At 46.6% G+C, this 22,577-nt stretch overlaps 1 protein-coding gene across 2 annotated transcripts in view; it reads left to right on the top strand.

Moving 5' to 3' along the window:
• The window catches only part of LOC144499557 (T-cell surface protein tactile-like), a 186,250-nt gene that overhangs the window by 66,485 nt on the left and 97,188 nt on the right, over positions 1-22,577 (top strand). For both annotated transcript variants that reach the window (XM_078221661.1, XM_078221660.1), the window contains exons 2-3: positions 12,250-12,600; positions 20,218-20,342. In XM_078221661.1, the coding sequence (XP_078077787.1) occupies positions 12,250-12,600; positions 20,218-20,342 (476 nt within the window). The remainder of the gene's footprint in view (positions 1-12,249; positions 12,601-20,217; positions 20,343-22,577) is intronic.

Here is a 22,577-nt window from a genome sequence, read left to right as displayed (position 1 = left end):
GAATTGAGCAAAAGTAATGCTGAAAAGCCGGGGGTGATGGTTAGATTCTCTCTTGTTTAAAATGGTCACTTTGGTGGCATGAATGTTACCTGACACTTATCAAGCCTAAATATTGTTCAAGTCTTACTGAATATGGACACAAACTGCTTGAGTATTGTCAGTCAGGATACATTTCTTTGGGCCAAGCAATAGTTTTCAGTTTTCAGGCTTACACGAGGTTACCTTAAGTGTCAAATAAGCGAGAAAACGGGAATTATTTGGGCCAGTCTTTTTGGAGATCCGCAAATCTCAATCTCTTGACAGTGTAATGAAAGAGCCCCGGTGTGATTATCGCCAGCATTGACCTTCCAGGCATGTGACTCACCCAAAGTGGCCGCAGCTGTACAGTGTTAACAAGGAAGCGTTCCATATAAACATGGACAATGGACTCACAGGCACTCATGCCAGGACGATGACACCTCGTAGAGTAGCCCCAAGGTTAACCGAAGGAGAGCTGGGCTGTTTGCTAGATGCAGTAAAGGAGAGGAGGGAGTTTTTTTTCTCTCAGATGGGCGATGACCCAGGGGTCGGGCCAGCAAAGAAAACTGGGAGGCGGTGGAGATGGCAGTCAGCGCCCATGCACTGGCATGGAGGATCGACCAGTGCCAGAAGAAAATTAATGACTTCATTTGGGCATCAAGGGTGAGTGTCCTTCCCATTCTGTAATCAGTCCCGTCTGTAACGCCTGCAACGTCCACGTTGATCCACTCCCTGACACCCCGCAGCCTTAGAATCATAGAATCATAGAAACCCTACAGTGCAGAAGGAGGCCATTCGGCCCATCGAGTCTGCACCGACCACAATCCCACCCAGGCCCTACCCCCACATATTTTACCCACTAATCCCTCTAACCTACACATCCCAGGACTCTAAGGGGCAATTTTTAATCTGGCCAATCAACCTAACCCGCACATCTTTGGACTGTGGGAGGAAACCGGAGCACCCGGAGGAAACCCACGCAGACACGAGGAGAATGTGCAAACTCCACACAGACAGTGACCCGAGCCGGGAATCGAACCCGGGACCCTGGACCCTGGGTGCCTTCCAGCACCCAACTCCCTAGCACCTACCCCCAACCCCTCTGGCACCCCCTGTCACATACCAAGACACAGCCCTGACAGACCCCACTCAATCAATCCCATCTCCGACACCCCTGTGCCCTTCCAGCCATCAGACTTTCAATCTCCACTTCTGTCCCCATAAGAGAAGATGGCCTATAACTGCCAGGAGCGGGAGATGGCAGGGGTTTCCTGAGCTGCATATTCTCATTCACTTTGAGGAGAGAGCCCTGGATCTGACAGGGCAGGAGGAGGACAGGACCATGAGCGATAGCCAGGTTGAAGTGCGACCAGGAAGTGAGAACCCACAAGACCTTCATTTATATGACATATCTCACATAAGTGGCATGCTGCCCAGGTACCTGTCCCTCCACTGCACTGCATCATATGTCCTTTGTTGCAGGAGACAACCCTGATGCACCTGGCCTGTCTGGCATTGCCACATCCCCTGCTGTTCCCCCTGAGATGCCCCTGACAGTTCAGAGGAAACCTCTGAGGAAGGCCCCGAGGAAGCTATTGAGGCCAACTCCATTCAGTCATTACAGGCTTCCACCACACAATCCACCGGTGCAGAAACAGACACCTCAGTGGGACAAGTTAGTGGTGAGGCTTCTGGGTCACTTCCTGCACATGGCACAGCCATTGATGTACATCGGGTGGAAGTGGGAACGTCCGAGGCCTCGGGCACATGGTCTGCCGGAGCAGAGGACTCAGCTGGCCCCCAGACAGATGCCAGGCCATTGGGATCAGTTCTGCCTAAGCTGCTGGAGATGCTGCAACAGAGCCGGGGAATGAAGGAGAGGGATTCAGCAACACTGCAGCAATTGCAAGGCTGTTGGGAGGAGTCCCATAGCCTTTAGGTGCAGGAGATTATGTGTGGTACCCAAGCTAACATTGTAAGGGTGGCATCTGCAGTGAAAAGCCTGGGGCAGGAAATGGTCACGATGAGTGGTAGAGTCCAAGGCATGGCTGTGTCACAGTGGGCCATGGCTGAGGGGCTCAGAGCATTCTCGAGACGCAGCAGGTCATGGCTGCTGGCTTCCAGGACATGGCCCAGTCACAGCGGGCCATCAACGAGAGGCTGCAGAGCTTGGCCTAGTCTCAGAGGGCACTTGCTGCAGGCATCAAGAGCTTGGCTCAGACTCGGGGTCATCGCCGAGGGCTTGCACACCATGTGGCAAATGCTGTTGGGCCTCAGGGACTGGCATGGCCAGGTGACACTGGAGCTTCTGGAGCTCACTCTAGCTGCCCTGCTGTCCCACAGGAACCCATGGACACCACAAGGGAGGAGGAATTGCTTCAGCCAGAGAGTGGTGAATCTGTGGAATTCTTTGTCGCAGAAGGCTGTGGAGGCTAGGTTATTGAGTGTCTTTAAGACAGAGATAGATAGGTTCTTGATTAATAAGGGGATCAGGGGTTATGGGGAAAAGGCAGGAGAATGGGGATGAGAAAAGTATCAGCCATGATTGAAAGGCGGAGCAGACACAATGGACCAAGTGGCCTAATTCTGCTCCTATGTCTTATGGTCTTATGGAGGAAGGGCTGGAGCCCATCCTAAGGCCACCTGGTGGACTCCAGTCATCGCTAGGCCTTCCGGTTTTCTGTTTCCTGACTCCGGTGCATCTCAAGGGCAGTGGTTCACCAGCGAAGCACGGATACATCTGTGAAAGCGAGAGTGAGAGAGACAGTCTGTAAGGTTATCCATCCTGGACACCACACTCCCTCCCAGCAACCTATGTCCTCATGAGTCTGAACAGTGGCTACCTGACACCATTCCCGGTGCCATGCGTCACCCTCGCCATGGGGGCACGGAGAGCGTACAGGTGGCTGTGTGGGTGTCCCCATTGGGAACACTTGAAGCCTAAATATGAGTGCTCCCACCTGGATATCTGATTCAGTGGCTTCCAGGAATAGCTTGCAGTTCAGACAAACGGCAGAGGGGCACCCTCGTGACTAGCACATGGTGGGTTCCCATTGAAGTTTTTTTCCTTTTAAGTGCCTAACTAGTATTTAGTCTTTTAATCTAACAACCAATAGAGGGAGGGAGATGTCAATTGGTGGGGTTGTGTGCTACTCCTTCATGATGTGCCAAGTGTCCCTGAGGACACTTCTGTGGGAAATGCATCCAGTTGCAGATGCTCACCGAACGCATGGATCGGTTAGAGTAGCAACTGGAGGCACTGAGGAGCACACAATTGACTGAAATTGTAATAGATAATAGCTACAGAGATGTGGTCACACCCAAGCTGCAGGAAGATAGATGGGTGACCACCAGATGGGGTAGGCAGTCCCCTATGGCTGTCCCCTATCTAACAAGTATGCTGTTTTGGATACTGATGAGGGGAAAGTTCCATCAGGGGACAGCAACAGCAGTGGCCAGAGTGAAGGCACCACCCTGCTGCGCAGACGGGGGAGATCAAAGCGTAGCAAAGCAATAGTGGTACAGGATTCAATAGTTAGGGGGCACAGATAGGCATTTCTGTGGCTGTGAAAGGGACTCCAGAAAGGTAGTTTGCCTCTCTTGTGCCATGGAGAGAAATCAGACAGATGTCATTGTCCACATTGGCATGAATGACAGAGGTAGAAAGAGTAGCGAGGTCCTGCAACGGCAATTTAGGAAGTTAGGTAGAAGATTGAAAAGCAGGGCGACGAGGGTAGTAATCTCAGGATTACTCCCCACGCCACGTGCTAGTGAGGCGAGGAACAGGGGAGTGCAGCTGAACATGTGGCTAAGGAACTGGTGCAGGAGGGACGGTTTCAGTTTTTTGGACCGTTCGCATGTCTCCCAGAGAGGGTGGGGCCTAGACAAGAAGGACGGCTTAGACCTGAACTGGAGGGGCACCAATATCCTGGCTGGGAGGTTTGCTCGTATGGTTATGGTGGGTTAAACTAATGTGGCAGGGGGGTGGGAATCAGAACAGTAGAACATAGAACATAGAAAAAAACCAGCACAAACAGGCCCTTCGGCTCACAAGTTGCGCCGGTCATGTCCCTACTTACCTAAGCTTATATATAGGCTTACCTATAACCCTCAATCCTGTTAAGTTCCATGTACCCATCCAGAAGTGTCTTAAAAGACCCTATCGAGTTTGCCGCCATCACCACTGATGGCAGCCGATTCCACTCAACCACCACCCTCTGAGTGAAAAACTTACCCCTGACATCTCCTCTGTATCTACACCCCAGCACCTTAAACCTGTGTCCTCTCAGAGCAGCCATTTCAGACCTGGGAAAAAGCCTCCAAGAATCCACCCGATCTATACCTCTTAACATCTTGTACACCTCTATCAGGTCACCTCTCATCCTTCGTCTCTCCAAGGAGAAAAGACCGAGCTCCCTCAACCTATCCTCATAAGGAATGCCAACCAATCCAGGCAACATCCTTGTAAATCTTCTCTGCACCCTTTCAACATTTCCACATCCCTCCTGTAATGAGGTGACCAGAACTGAGCACAGTACTCCAAGTGGGGTCTGACAAGGGTCTTATAAAGCTGCATCATTATCTCCCGACTCCTAAACTCAATCCCTCGACTGATGAAGGCCAGCACACCATACGCCTTCTTAACCACCTCCTCTACCTGCGAGGCCAATTTAAGAGTCCTATGGACCTGGACCCCAAGGTTCTTCTGATCCTCTACACTGCTAAGAGTCTTACCCTTGATATTATACTCCTTCATCCCATTTGACCTGCCAAAATGGACCACTACACATTTATCCGGGTTGAAGTCCATCTGCCACTTCTCCGCCCAGTCTTGCATCCTATCTATGTCACGCTGCAGCCTCTGACATCCCTCCAACTTATCCACAACACCACCAACCTTCGTGTCGTCGGCAAACTTACCAACCCATCCCTCCACTTCCTCATCCAGGTCATTTATGAAAATGACAAACAGCAAGGGTCCCAGAACAGATCCCTGGGGCACTCCACTGGTGACCGACCTCCATTCAGAAAAAGACCCGTCTACAACCACTCTCTGCCTTCTGCAGGCAAGACAGTTCTAAATCCACAAGGCAACAGCCCCTTGGATCCCATGCCCTCTCACTTTCTCGAGAAGTCTTTCATGGGGGACCTTATCGAACGCCTTGCTGAAGTCCATGTAAACCACATCTACCGCTTTTCCTTCGTCAATGTGTTTAGTCACATTTTTGAAGAACTCCACCAGGCTCATAAGGCACGATTTGCCTTTGACAAAGCCGTGCTGACTACTTTTGAGCATACTAAACTTCTCTAAATGTTCATGAATCCTGTCCCTCAGGATCTTCTCCATCAACTTACCAACCACTGAGGTTAGACTCACCGGTCGGTAATTTCCTGGGCTATCCCTATTCCCTTTCTTGAATATATGAGCCACATCCACAATCCTCCAATCCTCCGGAACCTCTCCCGTCTCCATCGACGACGCAAAGATCATCACCAGAGGCTCTGCAATCTCTCCCCTCGCCTCCCACAGTAACCTGGGGTACATCCCATCCGGTCCCGGCGACTTATCTATCTTGATGCTATTCAAAATTTCCAACACATCCTCTTTCTTAATGTCCACATACTCAATCTTTTCAGTCCGCCTGAATCCTGTAGTGCAACCACCCAGGTCTTTTTCCACCGTGAATGCCGAGGTAACATATTCATTAAGCAGCTCTGCTATTTTTTCCGGTTCTGTACAGACTTTCTCACCTACACCTTTTATAGGTCCTATTCTTTCACATCTCATCCTTTCACTCTTCACATATTTATAGAACGACTTAGGGTTAATCTAACGACTTAATCTTACCTGCCAAGGCCTTCTCGTGACCCCTTCTGGCTCTCCTAATTTCTTTCTTAAGTCCCTTCCTCCAAGCTGTATATTCATCTAGATCCCTATCATCGCCTCGCTCTCTGAACCTTTTGTACGCTTTCCTTTTCTTTCTCACTAGGTTCAGCGCAGCTTTCGTGCACCACAGTTCCCGTACCCTACCAACACCCCCCTGTCTCATCGGAACGTTGTCATGCAGAACTCCAGACAGCCATTCCTTGAAAATCTGCCACCTTAGTTCAGAACTTTTTCTCGAGAATGTCTCCTTCCAATTTACGCCTCTAATCTCCTGCCTGATGGCTTCATATTTCCCCTTACTCCAGATAAACACTTTCCTAGCTTGCCTGATCCTATCTCTTTCCAATGCTAGCGTAAAGGAGATAGAGTTATGATCACTAGCCCCAAGATGCTCCCCCGATGAGAGATCCGACACCTGTCCAGGCTCATTAGCCAGTACCCAGATCGAGTACAGCCTCTCCTCTTGTAGGCTTATCCACATGCTGTGTCAGGAAACCCTCCTGAACACACCTAACAAACTCCTCCCCATCCAAACCCCTGACCCGAGGGATATTTCAATCGATGTTTGGGAAATTAAAGTCTCCCATCACGACAACCCTGTTATTCCTACATCTCTCCAGGATCTGTTTCCCTATCTGCTCCTCAACATCCCTGTTACTATTGGGCAGCCTGTAGAAAACACACAGCAAAGTTATCGACCCCTTCCCGCTCCGAACTTCCACCCACAGAGACTCCGTAGACAATCACTCCACGGCTTCCACCTTCTCTACAGCTGTGACACTATCCCTGATCAGCAGTGCCACTCCCCCCCCTCTTTTGCCTCCCTCTGTCCTTTCTGAAACATCTGAAACCCGGCACCTGAGGTATCCAGTCCTGTCCCTGTCCCCAAGTATCCGTAATGGCCACCACATCACACTTCCAAGCATCGATCCACACTCTAAGCTCATCCACTTTATTCACTACCCTCCTGGCGTTAAAATAGACACATCTCAAACCTTTGGTCTGAGCTCTCCCCTTCTCCATCACCCGTCTATTCTCCCTCTTACACTGTCTACAATCCTTCTCTATTTGCGGGCTAACCTCCTCGCTCTCAGTCACCTCATCACGATTCCCTCCCCGCAACCTTTCTAGTTTAAAGTCTCTCCAGTAGCCTTAGCCAACCTTCCTGCCAGGATATTGGTCCCCCTGGGATTCAAGTGCCACCCGTCTTTTTTGTACAGGTCACACCTTCCCCTAAAGAGGTCCCAATGATCCAGGAACCTGAATCCCTGCCCCCCGCTCCAGTCCCTGAGCCACACATTCATCCTCCACCTCACTCCATTCCTGCTCTCACTTTCCCGTGGCACAGGCAGCAATCCTGAGATTACTACCTTTGCGTTTCTCCTTCCCAACTGTCTACCTAACTCCCTATATTCTCTTTTCATGACCCCTTCCCTCTTCCTACCTATGTCAGCGGTACCAATATGTACCACGACCTCTGGCTCCTCTCCCTCCCACCTCAGGATATCTGGGACACGATCAGAGACATCCCGGATCCCGGCACCAGGGAGGCAGACCACCATCCGAAACTCCCGTCTGCCTCCGCAAAAACGCCTGTCCGACCCCCTTACTGTTGAGACCCGGTTAATACTGCCTTCCTCCTCCTTTCCTTAGCCCTCTGAGTTACAGGGCCGTGTCTCTGCTCCAGAGACACGGCCACTGCTGCTTCCCCCAGGTGGGCTGTCCCCCCCAGCAGTACTCAGCAGGAGTACTTATTGTGAAGGGGCACATCCACCGGGGTGCTCTCTATCACCCGAGCTTTCCCCTTCCTGGATGTTACCCACTTGTCTGCCTCCCGTGGCCCTGGTGTGACCACCTGCTGATAGCTCAACAAGTGTAGAGACTGGGGATGAGCATGGAACTAAAGCCAGACTAGCTAAGAGGAAGAGCAGACTGGGGGAGGTAGAACTCTGTGGGCCCGGAGATCTGGAGTGCATCTGCTTCAATGCAAGGAGTATAACAGGTAAGACAGATGAACTCAAAGCCTTGAATCATGCATGGAACATGGATTTGGTTGTGATAACTAAGACTTGGTTAAAAGAGGGACAGGACTGGCAGCTAAATATTCCGGGATATAAATGTTTTAGGCGAGACAGAGGGGAAGGTAAAAGAGGTGGGGGAGTTGCAATACTGGTTAGGGAACATATTATAGCTGTACAGAGGGAGGACATCTTGGAAGAATCATGTAATGAGACACTGTGGGTGGAACTCAGAAACAGGAAAGGGACAGTCACTATGATGGGGGTGTACTACAGGCCTCCCAACAGCCCACGGGAAGTTGAGGAATGGATATGTAAGCAGATTCTGGACAGAGTTAGAAATAATAGGGTTGTTGTAATGGGAGACTTTAATTTTCCTCATACTGACTGGAAATCCCTTAGGGCTAAGGGTCTGGATGGTGAGGAATTTGTTAAGTGTGTCCAGGAATGCTTTTTGGAACAATATGTGGATAGTCCGACTAGAGAGGGGGCTATACTGGACCTAGTACTAGGGAATGAGCCTGGCCAGGTCATCAAAGTTGCAGTGGGGGGAACATGTGGTGAAGAGTGACCACAATTCCATAAGCTTTCGGATACTGTTAGAAAAGGACGAGTGTTGTCCTAGAGCTAAGGTGCTAAATTGGAGGAAGGCTTATGACAACCAGATGAGGCAGAATTTGGAGGTTGTTGTTTGGGAGAGGCTTTTTGAGGGTAAATCCATATTTGGCATGTGGGAGTCTTTGAAGGAGCAGTTGATCAGAGTGCAGGACAGGCATGTGCCCATGAAAAGGAAGGATAGGAAAGGCAGGATTCAGGGACCATGGATAACCAGGGAAATTGTGAGTCTAGTCAAAAAGAAAAAGGATGCATACATGAGGTCCAGGCAATTAAAAACAGATGAAACATTTGAAGAATACAGGGAAAGTAGAAAAGAGCTCAAACAGGGAGTTAGAGCATAAGAACTAGAGCAGGAGTAGGCCACCTGGCCCCTCACGCCTGCTCCACCATTCAATAAGATCATGACTGATCTTTTTGTGGACTCAGCTCCACTTACCCGCCCGCTCACCATAACCCTTAATTCCTTTACTGTTCAAAAATTTATCAATCCTTGCCTTAAAAACTTTCAACTAGGTAGCCTCGACTGCTTCACTGGGCAGGGAATTCCATAAATTCACAACCCTTTGTGTGAAGAAGTTCCTCCTCAACTCAGTCCTAAATCTGCTTCCTCTTATTTTGAGGCTATGCCCCCTCGTTCTAGTTTCACCTGCAAGTGGAAACAACTTCTCTGCATCTATCTTATCTATTCCATTCTATAAGATTCTATAAGATCTCCCTCATTCTTCTGAATTCCAATGAGTATAGCCCCAGTCTCCTCAGTCTCTCCTCATAAGCCAATCCTCTCAACTCCGGAATCAACCGAGTGAATCTCCTCTGCACCCCCTCCAGTGCCAGTATATCCTTTCTCAAGTAAGGAGACCAAAACTGTACACAGTACTCCAGGTATGGCCTCACCAGCACCTTATACACCTGCAACATAACCTCGCTGTTTTTAAACTCCATCCCTCCAGCAGTGAAGGACAAAATTCCATTTGCCTTCTTAATTACCTGCTGCACCTGCAAACCAACTCCTTGAGATTCCTGCACAAGGGCACCCAGGTCCCTCAGCACAGCAGCATGTTGCAATTTTTTACCATTTAAATAATAATCCATTTTGCTGTTATTCCTACCAAAATGGATGACCTCACATTTACCAACATTGTACTCCATCTGCCAGACCCTCGCCCACTCACTTAGACTATCTATATCCCTTTGCAGACTTTCAGCGTCCTCTGCACACTTTTCTCTGCCACCCAACTTAGTGTCATCTGCGGATTTTGGCACACTACACTTGGTCCCCAACTCCAAATCATCTATGTAAATCGTAAACAATTGCGGTACCAACACTGATCTCTGAGGCACACCACTCGTCACTGATCGCCAACCAGAAAAACACCCATTTACCCCCATTCTTTGCTTTCTGTTAGCTAACCAAAAATCAAAGTGGAGAATGTGGGCATTGATCACACTGCCTCTCACATGCGAAGCGAGCGTTCTACCACTTGAGCTAATTCCCCTAACCTGAGTTGAGGGCAAGAAGGGTTCACAAAATGGCAGACAGGATTAAGGAGAAACCAAAGGCATTTTATACATATATTAGGAACAAGAGGACAGCTAAAGAAAGAGTTGGTCCACTTAAGGACAAAGAAAGGAAATTATGTGTAGAACCTAAGGAAGGGGGTGAGATCCTTCATGAATACTTTGCATCGGTATTCACAAAGGAGAGGGACACATCGATTGATGGTGTCTTGGAGAGGTGTGTAACCTCTTTAGAACAAGTCATCATTCAGGTAAACAAATCCCCAGGGGCCAGATGGCATCTATCCCAGATTACTGAGGGAAACAAGAGATGAAATTGCTGGGCCTCCAACAGAAATCTTTGTTTCTTTGTTGGCCACTGGTGAGGTACCAGAGAATTGGAGGATAGCCAGTGTTGTCCCATTATTTAAGAAGGGTGCAAGGATAACCTGGGTAATTACAAGCCAGTGAGCTTGATGTCACTGATAGTGAAACTGTTGGAGAAGGTTCCTAGAAATAAAATCTATACACATTTGGAATTGAATGGTCTTGTTAGCAACAGACAGCATGGTTTTGTACATGGGAGGTCATGTCTCACTAATTTAATTTTTTTGAAGAGGTGACAAAAATGCTTGATGAGGGAAGGGCTGTGGATGTTGTCTACATGGACTTTAGTAAGACATTCAACAAAGTCCCTCATGGCAGGCTCATGCAAAAGATTAAATCTCATGGGATCAGGGGTGAACTGCCTAAATGGATTCAGAACTGGCTTGGCCATAGAAGACAGGGTAGCGGTGGAAGGGTGTTTTTCTGAATGGAGGTCTGTAACTAGTGGTGTTCTACAGGGATCAGTGCTGGGACCTCTGCTGTTTGTAATATATATATAAATGACTTGGAAGAAAACGTCTGATAAGGTCTGATAAGCACGTTTGCACGTTTGCGGATGATACTAAGATTGGCGAATTGCGGATAGTGATGAAGATTGTCAGAGAATACAGCAGGATATAGATAGTCTGGAAAATTGAGCAGAGAAATGGCAGATGGAATTTAATCCGGACAAATGAGAGGTGATGTATTTTGTTAGATCCAGTTCAGGTGGGAGCTATAAAATAAATGGCAGAACAATCAGGAGCATAGACACACACATAGAGATCTGGGAGCACAGGTCCACAGATCCATAAAAGTGGCAGCCCAGGTGGAAAAGGTGGTGAAGAAATCATATGGCATGCTTGCCTTCATCAGACAGGGCATCGAGTATAAAAGTTGGCAAACTATGTTACAGTTGTATAAAACGTTGGTTAGGCCACATTTGGAATACTGTGTCCAGTTCTGGTCACCACACTACCAGAAGGATGTGGAGGCTTTGGAGGGAGTGCAGAAAAGGTTTACTAGGATGTTGCCTGGTATGGAAGGTATTAGCAAGAGGAGAGATTGAATAAACTAGGATTCTTCTCCCTGGAAAGACGGAGGTTGAGGGGCGACCTGATAGAAGTTTATAAAATTATGAGATATAAATAGGGTGGACAGTTGGAAGCTTTTTCCCAGGGCAGAAATGACAATTACAAAGGGGCACAAGTTCAAGATAAGGGGGGCAATGTTCAGTGGATTTTCTAATGATATTGAAGTCCATTCAGATGCATACTAAAACGCATCTCACCCATTTTGGGAAAAAGTTGTTCAGAACTGGTGTGAAATCGAGCATGTTTCCAATTTTTTGGCTTTGCACGCAATCTTACCATCTCACCATGCTGAATGAAGGGCAGGGCGAGGTCGTAAGATCAAGGCTTGAGTCTTTTTTCAGTATAATTTTATGATAATCCTCATGAGGTCCATGGGGAATCGTTGCTTGATCTCCCCGTGGGGCTCATCGAGTATGAGTTCCATGGGTAACAGGCACTGGAAGTCCAGCTGGAATTCATTACCTGAGCCTTTTATAAGACAGGCCCAGGACTGGGCCTGCTGAATGGTAATCCCAGGCAGGGACTAGTGTGTGTACACCATGGTAGTGGTTTTACTTTGAACTATGTTCCTTTCCATTTGGGCTTCCTGAGTCATTATAAATTACAAACCAACTGTGTTAGATGCTTGAATTTTTATGCAACAGTTTGAGGTTTCAATCTAATTTAAAAGAAACCTCTTCACTGGCAAACCTAGCTATTTAAGCTTCTATAATTGTGTACCTATTTAATATATCTTTTTGATTTTTTTCAGCTCTACAAGGACTCCACATTGAGAATGATCGAACTGTTACTACATCGCCTGGTGAGAATATCACTTTAAAATGCATCCTGCATGGCACACAAAATACTTCAATTGTGCAGATTCAATGGAGTAAAGAAACTAATAATAACTCACATACCATTTTAGTTTGTAATCATCGATTTGGTACCTATAGCTATATGGAGTCTGTTGAGTTTGAATCCAAGATACCAACCAATGGAACAGGAAACATTAATTTCACGAATGTCCAAGTGTCTGCTTCTGGAACATACACCTGTTCATTTGTCACTTTTCCAACTGGGAGCCTAAAAGTGTCGATCGTTCTCACTGTTGTCGAAGAAGGTAAGGTACCATTTATAAAATTATTATTACTCAGCGCACAATCGTCCAATATAAGTAATGTGGAGTGAATTGATTTCCTCAGCTAGAAGCCACTCAGTTCAAGGATAATTAAGGATGGATGATAAATGTTGTTTCAGCCAGTGGTGCCCACATCCCATGAATGAAGGAAAACAAATGGTTCTTGTGCTTATGGATAGGCAGCCTATGTAATACTTCCTTTTTTATCAATTTCAAATGCCTCTAGTATATTAATTACATTCTCTTTAACCTGAGCAGTATCGTCTTCTTTCCTAAACACCTTGTATCCCAGAATATTTATTTCCAGTCCTACTCTTCTTTGAGCCAGGTCTGATATAGCTGCAATATCTTTTATTACTTCCTCCCTTACTCTGGCCCCACCGAATAATTCACTGGTCCCTTTTCTAGTGCTATCTATCTCTCTCAGTATTGTGTGCACATAAAAACACAGAAAATAGAAGCAGGAGTAGGCCATGCAGCCCTTCGAGCCTGCTCCGCCATTCATTTTCATCATCAAATGATCATCAAAATTAATATCCTGATCCCACCTTCCTCCCATACCCCTTGATCCCTTTAGCTCCAAGAGTTATATGTAATTTCTTTTTGAAATCACACAATATTTTGGCCTTAACTACTTTCTGTGATAGTGAATTCCATAGATTTACCACTCTCTGGATGAAGATATTTCTCCACATGTCAGTCCTAAAAGATTTACCCCATATCCCCAAACTATGACCCCTGGTTCTAGACTCCCCCACCATCGGAAACAATATTTCTGAATCTACTCTGTGTCACCCTGTTAGAATTTTTAAAGTTTCTATAGGATCCCCTCTCACTCTTCTAAACTCCAATGAATATAATCCTAACTGACTTAGTCTCTCATCAGATGACAGACCTGTCAGCCCAGGAATCAGTCTGGTAAACCTTCGCTGCACTCTCTCTATTGCAAGGACATCGTTCCTCAGATAAGGAGGAAACCCACGCAGACATGAGTTTGCACATTCTCCTCGTGTCTGCGTGGGTTTCCTCCGGGTGCTCCGGTTTCCTCCCACAGTCCAAAGATGTGCGGGTTAGGTTGATTAGCCAGGTTAAAAATTGCCCCTTAGAGTCCTGGGATGCGTAGGTTAGAGGGATTAGCGGGTAAATATGTGCGGGTAGGGCCTGGGTGGGATTGTGGTCGGTGCAGACTCAATGGGCCGAATGGCCTCCTTCTGCACTGTAGGGTTTCTATGATTTCTAAGGACACCAAAACTGCACATAATACTCAAGGCATGGCCTTACCAATGCTCTGTACAATTGCAGCAAAACGTCCCTATCCTTATACTCAAATCATCTCACTATGAAGGCCAACACACCATTTGCCATCTTTACTGCTGTACTTGCACGTTTACTTTCAGTGACTGATACACAAGGAGACCAAGGTCACGCTGAGTATTCATCTCTCTCAATTTACACCCATTCAAATAATAATCTGTCTTCCTATATTTTGCTACCAAAATGGAAAACTTCATATTTATCCACATTATACTGCATCTACCATGCATGTGCCCACTCACTCAGCCTGTCAAATCACGCTAAAGCATCTCTGCATCCTCCTCACAGCTCACCCTCCCACCCAGCTTTGTATTATCTGCAAATCTGGAGATAATACATTTAGTTTCCTCTTCCAAATCACGAATATATAATGTGAATAGTTGGGGTCCTAGCACAGATCCCTGCGGTACCCCATTAGATAACTGCCTGCCAATTGGAAGAATAACCATTAACGACAACTCTTTGCTTCCTGTCTGCTAGCCAGCTTTTGATCCATCTCAAGACACTACCCACAATCCCATGCGCTTTAACTTTGCATAGTAGTCTGCTACGTGAGACCTTGTCAAAAGCCTTCTGAAAGTCTAAATAAATCACATCCACCAGTCCTCCTTGGTCAACTCTACTAGTTACATCTCAAAGAATTCCAATAGATTTGTCAAGCATGATTTCCTCTTTGTAAATCCATGTTGACTTTGCCTGATTATACTACTGCAGTACCACATCTATCTTCTTAGCTTTGTTATTTGTACCAATGTGGAGCATGCTTGCTGGCTGTTCACTCTTCCCCTCAGGGTGCTCTGCAGCTGTTCAGTGACTCTGTCACCAGGGAGACAACACACCATCTTGGATTCAAGTCTGTGGCCACAGAGACACCTGCTTGTTCCTCTAACTATTGAATCACCTTTCACTATTGCTCCTCCTGTCTTCCGGCCCTCATGCCTCATTATTTCAGGCCCCTGTTTTAACACACAAACTTGAGCAGTGATCAAAACAAGTTCTGTTGCGGTCTCTGACAGAGAGTTGCATATATGCCTGATTTAATATTTGTTCTGAATGTCTGGGCTAGAATCACAGTCTCCTTCCTATTTACTGGGACAATCTGGTATTCTGGTATGACCCCTCGTGAACGTCACCACCGATCTGGGAAAAAGCTTCCCACCGTTTACCCTATCTATGCCTTTCATAATTTTATACACTCCTATTAGGTCACCCCTCATCCTCCGTCTTTCCAGTGAGAACAACCCCAGTTTACCCAATCTCTCCTCATAACTAAGCCCTTCCATACCAGGCAACATCCTGGTAAACCTCCTCTGCACTCTCTCTAAAGCCTCCACGTCCTTCTGGTAGTGTGGCGACCAGAACTGGGCGCAGTATTCCAAATGCGGCCGAACCAACGTTCTATACAACTGCAACATCAGACCCCAAATTTTATACTCTATGCCCCGTCCTATAAAGGCAAGTATGACATATGCCTTCTTCACTACCTTTTCCACCTGTGACGTCACCTTCAAGGATCTGTGGACTTGCACACCCAGGTCCCTCTGCGTATCTACACCCTTTATGGTTCTGCCATTTATCGTATAGCTCCCCCCTACGTTAGTTCTACCAAGATGCATCTTATGCCTCTGAGGGGTGGCACGGTAGCACAGTGGTTAGCACTGCTGCTTCACAGCTCCAGGGACCTGGGTTCGATTCCCGGCTTGGGTCACTGTCTGTGTGGAGTTTGCACATTCTCCTCGTGTCTGCATGGGTTTCCTCCGGGTGCTCCGGTTTCCTCCCACAGTCCAAAGATGTGCGGGTTAGGTTGATTGGCTATGCTAAAATTGCCCTTTAGTGTCCGTAGGTTAGAGGGATTAGTGGGTAAATATGTAGGGATATGGGGGTAGGGCCTGGGTGGGATTGTGTTCGGTGCAGACTCGATGGGCCGAATGGCCTCTTTCTGTGCTGTAGGGTTTCTATGATTCTTTCTATGATTCTTTCTATCCTCCTCCACACTATCCAAAACAATATACTTGTTTTGGAGGGGGACAACCACAGGTGACCCCACCACTAATTGCTCACTCCCCTCCCCTCTCACACCTGTCGCCGAGCCCTTCCTATTATGAGAGGCAGCCACTGGAATACTCTCTGGTACGTTACCCTTATGACATTTACTCCTCCTAACTGTGACCCACGTGTCTTCGCCCTGAGGTCGCGGTGTAACTACTTGCCTATAACTCATGTCTATTTGTCTCTCATTCTCCCTGACTAGACTAAGGTCATCAAGCCGCTGTTCCAGTTCCCTGACGCGATCCCTCAGGAGCTGCAGTTCCACGCACCTGGCGCAAATGTGAACCTCCGGGCGGCTAGGTTTCCAGGAACTCCCACATCCCACACCGAAAGCAACAAACTGGCCTATTACTCATAGCTACCCTTTTCCTTTATAGGAATGGAAAAGAAAAAAAAACCTACCTCGCTTCGCCCTTTCCCCCAAAGCCCTTTGAGCCAAAGCCCTTACAGCTCACACTCTGCTCCCTGCTCATTCCACTGCCCACTCCCGACGCAGCCCGCTCAAAAGTGCGGCTTGCTTTTAAACCCTCCAAAAAGCTTCCCAGGCTTCTCCTGGGCCTACTTCCGGTTTTGGAAAAAAAACCCTCCGATTTTTAACACAAATTGAACTGAAAAATAAATAAATAAATCAAATGCAGAAACACACTCCCTTACCCTCACTCTGGGGGAGGATGACCTCACTGGGTTTGGAGTGCATCTACTTCAATGCAAGGGGCGTAGCAGGTAAGACAGATGAACGAAGGGCCTTAATGCTTACGAGGAATTTGGATGTGGTTGCGGTGAGACTTGGTTGAAAGAGGGACAGGACTGGCAACTGAATATTCCAGGGTACAAGTGTTTTAGGCGAGACAGAGGAGGGGCCAAAAGAGGTGGGGGAGTAGCAGTATTAGTTCGAGAGCATATTACAGCGGTGCAGAGGGAGGACAATTCAGAGGGGTCGTGTAACGAGTCACTGTGGGTGGAGCTCAGAAACAGGAAGGGCGCAGTCACTATGTTGGGGGTGTACTACAGGCCACCCAACAGCCCAAGGGAAGTGGAAGAACGGATAAGTCAGGAGATACTGGATAGGTGCATGAAAAATAGGGTTGTTGTTGTGGGAGACTTCAATTTCCCTGGTATAGACTGGAAATCGCGTAGGGCTGGAAGTCTGAATGGGGAGGAATTTGTAAAATGCATACAGGAAGGTTCTTTGGAACAATATGTAGATAGCCCGACGAGAGAGGGGGCTATACTGGACCTAGTACTGGGGAATGAGCCCGGTCAGGTCTTCAAAGTTTCGGTAGGAGAACATGTGGCAAATAGTGACCACAATTCTGTTAGCTTTAGGATAGTGATGGAAAAGGATGAGTGGTGTCCCAAGGGTAAGGTGTTGGATTGGGGGAAGGCTAACTTTAGTGGGATTAGGCAGAAATTGGCAGCTCTTGATTGGGAGAGGCTGTTTGAGGGTAAATCCACATCTGGCATGTGGGAGTCTTTTAAAGAACAGTTGTTAGGGCTGCAGGATAGGCATGTGCCTGTAAAAAAGAAGGATAGGAAGGGTAGGATTCGAGAACTGTGGATAACCAGTGAAATTGAGGGACTGGTCAAAAAGAAAAGAGAGGTGTACGTTAGGTCCAGGTAGCTAAAAACGGAGGGAGCGCTGGAGGAGTACAAAGAAAGCAGGAAAGAACTCAAACGAGGAATTAGAAGGGCAAAAAGGGTCACAAAATTTCCTTGGCAGACAGGATTAAGGAGAATCCCAAGGCATTTTATTCATACGTTAGGAACAAAAGGGTTGTCAGGGAAAAAATCGGACCTCTCAGGGACAAAAGTGGGAATTATGCTTAGAGCCTAAAGAAGTAGGGGAGATCCTAAATGAATACTTTGCGTCGGTATTCATAAAGGAGAGGGATGTGTTGACTGGGAGTGTCTCGGAGGGGAGTGTTGACCCGTTAGCGAAAATCTCCATTACAAGGGAGGAAGTGTTAGGTTTTTTAGGGAATATAAAGACTGACAAATCCCCAGGGTCTGATGGAATCTATCCAAGGCTGCTCAGGGAGACGAGAGATGAAATCGCTGGGCCTCTGACACAAATCTTTGTCTCGTCACTGGACACAGGTGAGGTCCCAGAGGATTGGAGGATAGCTAATGTGGTCCCGTTATTTAAGAAGGGGAGGAAGGATAACCCGGGAAATTATGGGTCAGTGAGCTTGACGTCCGTGGTCGGGAAGTTGTTGGAGAGGATTCTTAGAGATAGGATGTATGCACATTTAGAAAGGAATAAACTCATTAACGATAGTCAGCATGGTTTTGTGAGAGGGAGGTCATGCCTCACTAACCTGGTGGAGTTTTTTGAAGAAGTGACTAGATTGGTTGACGAGGGAAGGGCTGTGGATGTTGTCTATATGGACTTTAGTAAAGCGTTTGACAAAGTCCCTCATGGTAGGTTGGTGCAAAAGGTTGGATCTCATGTGATAAAGGGGGAGATGGGTAGATGGGTGGAGAACTGGCTTGGTCACAGAAGACAGAGGGTGGTCGTGGAAGGGTCTTTTTCCGGCTGGAGGCCTGTGACTAGTGGTGTTCCGCAGGGCTCTGTATTGGGACCTCTGCTGTTTGTGATTTATATAAACGATCTGGAAGAAGGTGTAACTGGGGTGATCAGTAAGTTTGCGAAAATGGCTGGACTTGCAGATAGTGAGGAACATTGTCAGAGGCTACAGAAGGATATAGATAGGCTGGAAATTTGGACAAAGAAATGGCAGAAGGAGTTCAATCCAGATAAATGCGAAGTGATGCATCTTGGTAGAACTAACGTAGGGGGGAGCTATACGATAAATGGCAGAACCATAAAGGGTGTAGATATGCAGAGGGACCTGGGTGTGCAAGTCCACAGATCCTTGAAGGTGACGTCACAGGTGGAAAAGTTAGTGAAGAAGGCATATGGCATACTTGCCTTTATTGGACGGGGCATAGAGTATAAATTTGGGGTCTGATGTTGCAGTTGTATAGAACGTTGGTTCAGCCGCATTTGGAATACTGCTCCCAGTTCTGGTCGCCACACTACCAGAAGGACGTGGAGGCTTTAGAGAGAGTGCAGAGGAGGTTTACCTGGATGTTGCCTGGTATGGAAGGGCTTAGTTATGAGGAGAGATTGGGTAAACTGGGGTTGTTCTCACTGGAAAGACGGAGGATGAGGGGTGACCTAATAGGGGTGTATAAAATTATGAAAGGCATAGATAGGCTGAATGGTGGGAAGCTTTTTCCCAGATCGGTGGTGGCGTTCACGAGAGGCCATGGGTTCAAGGTGAGGGGGGAGGAGGTTTAACACGGATTTCAGAAGGATGTATTTTACACAGAGGGTGGTGGGGGCCTGGAATGTGCTGCCGGGCAAGGTGGTGGAGGCGGACACACTGGGAACATTAAGACTTATCTAGATAGCCACATGAATGGAGTGGGAATGGAGGGATACAAAAGAATGGTCTAGTTTGGACCAGGGAGCTGCGTGGGCTTGGAGGGCCGAAGGGCTTGTTCCTGTGCTGTATTGTTCTTTGTTCTTTGTGCATGTAAATGAGTTTCACATGAATTAAAATCTTGCCCATGATGCTTGACATGATGCTTTTAAACAAGGAATACAAAATTAGAAATTGCCAGTCTATGTTCTAGAAATCATGTAATGTGATGGACTGACATTTCTGTGTACATGTGTTACCATCTCTCAAATTGGAGATCAGTGGAAAATCATATGAATTTGTTAAGTGATTATCCGTAATTTGAATTTTAAGGTTACCTTGACAGTTAAATCTTTCTCACTCTGCGATATTTTTGTGAATACGTTTTCTGGTTTGCAGTGAACCTACATGACAAAAATAATCGGGTGATGGGGTGCAATGTTGCTTTTAAAATATTGTGTTTCAATGCACCTGATATTTTTAACGTACCAAAATGCCATGCAGCCACTTTGATGAGCAATAGCAGCAATTTAATTGATTTCCATTGCTCCTTGGGTTAACTCCTAGCATGAGCCTGACCTTCTTTACCAAGGTGGGGGTCTTCCACTAAACATGAAGAAATTGCAGCTTAAGACCCCATCTTATGTAATACACGGGCTCATCAGTGACTATAGTATCTGGGGACTATCCTATCTTTCAGATTTTTGGCTGAATGTTTCATACCTGAGCAAATGTGCATTCTCACCACAGACACATATTTGTTTTAAAGTCATTTCTGCACACTTATTAATTGTGGATTTTCCCTCAGTTATTTCACAGGAAGATGTAGTTGAATCACCGATCGTAATTGAGGGAATGCTGAACAGTAAAATACAACTCCCCTGTGGCTTTAAGATTCCTGCCAAGCACAATATTAGACTGACATGGTTCAGAGTATGTAACTGCCTTTAACAATTCTCTGCATAATATGTAATAATGTTGAAGAAATGTTATAAATATCAACACTCTCTGCATGGTTCTATATTAACTGTCTCATTTGAATCACTATTGTAGACTAAGTGGTCATGTGGCGACATGATGATGCAACTACTTAAAGGGTCACGTGACAGAAGCACGAGAGTTCTCCCCAGAGTGTGGGTAGAGTGTAAGAGCACCTCAGAGAACTCAATAAACTATTATTGTTATAAACTCTTGGTCGTCCGTTATTGGAACCCAGCACTTTTACAGGTGTCAGGAGTTGGCGCAAGGATTTCACCGCATTGGCCTACTTGTATTTGATGAAAACATTGTGGACAACTGTGCCAATTTTGAAAAATACTGTGGTGCTGGGTTATCAGACAAATATATACACCTTACTAAATCTAGTGGGCCACAAGGCTGTCAAGAAGTTTGAATCTTTTGTCTTTCAAGTGGAAGGGGGGAAAGCGGACCCCAAGATATAACTTTAAAAAAGTTTGAAAGCATTTGCTTGCCAGTGCAAAACATAATACTCAATGGGCACGTGTTTAATTCTACAAACCAAAGATCTGACAAATCGATACTGTCGTACACTGCAACCTAAGTGTTGATATTTTAGAGAAAAAAATGTTTGGTATCCTTAATAAAGTTAGTCAGGAATCATAGTCTATGGAATCCACAGTGATCTTGTCTGCAAGTAGCTGCTGCAAGACAAAGATTTAACATTGCGATCAGCCATCAGTATCTACATGCTGAACAAGCAGTCAGAAAATAACAGCAAAGCATTAAGGTGGGAAACTAAAGTTTTTATGGTACAGGGCATGCCCTGCCCCAACTGTGGTTGTCATCACTTTCAGAACAGAATAGCATGTTTGGCATTTGCTAAACGCTGCAATAAATGTCACAAGTGGAACCATTTTACAACATGCTGCAGATCAAAACCATAACAGCCTTCCTAGGCAACCAGCCACATTGCAGCCAGGCAGCCCTCCATAGTTCGGAGTGTGAACTAAGTAAACAAACTGGAGCTCAGCCAGAGCAAGCCAACCATTGAGTCTCTGACAAAACTCTACTGTGGGAGTGTTGACACCATCACTGAAAAGGGTGAGATGTTCACCACTCTGAACATTGTTCGCAGCAATGCAAAACTAAAAGTAAAGATTGACATGCGAGCAAAGAGCAACGTAATACCCAGGTAAATGTTATGGGAATGAGACCCCTATGCTGCAACATACCCTAACACCCAGTGAACTTGTGGCCTGTGGTGGACAAACCATCCATGTGGAAGGTGTGGCTGCTCTCCACTGCACACAGGGCAGTTTCAAGTTTCATATAGTTGACCCTAACGTAAGGGTGGAACAGTGTCAAACTGCAGCTCATCCACCTTGGTCCAGAGGTACATGCTCTACAACACCAGGCCCCAGAAATGAGAGTGTACATTTTACGGCACTTCCTCGGTATGACAAATTATCTTTCCACTTTCATTCTTTGCCATGGTGAGGTCATTGGACCTCTTTGTTAGCTTCTCCATCAGAATGTTGAATGGTGTTGCCAAGAGCATCACACAGCAGTCTTCAACAGATTCAAACAGGCGCCATCAGTCCTACCGGCGCTACAGCACTTTGACATTCGAATGCATGTACTTATATCAGAAGATGCCTCCCAGCATGGACTTGGCAAGTCTGTATCCAGAATGACAGATCAATAGTCTTTGCTTCAACGGCCCTTACTGACACTGAGAGTCGTTTTGTACAGATGAAGAGGAACCTCTTGCTCTTGTCTTCATCTGTCAGAAATTTCATGACTTCATACATGGTTGTCCTACAACTGTTGAAACGGATCATCAGACATTCATAACTATCTGAAAAAGCCTCTCCACTCTGCGGCTGCATGGCTGCAGTGCACGATACTAAAACTGCATTGTTACAATATCTGCATCATCTACAAACATGACAAACGTGGTAAGGAGCTGTGCTTGGCTGATCACGCAAACCAGTCTCCCAACCATTGACTCTGTCTACACTTCCCGCTGCCTCGGCAAAGCAGCCAGCATTATTAAGGATCCCACGCACCCCAGACATTCTCTCTTCCACCATTTTCCTTCTGGAAAAAGATACAAAAGTCTGAGGTCACGTACCAACCGACTCAAGAACAGCTTCTTCCCTGCTGCTGTCAGACTTTTGAATGGATTTACCTTGCATTAAGTTGATC

This window comes from Mustelus asterias, chromosome 10, assembly GCF_964213995.1.
Source record: "Mustelus asterias chromosome 10, sMusAst1.hap1.1, whole genome shotgun sequence".
NCBI lineage: Eukaryota > Metazoa > Chordata > Chondrichthyes > Carcharhiniformes > Triakidae > Mustelus > Mustelus asterias.
This window is presented reverse-complemented; position numbering and strand designations above follow the sequence as displayed.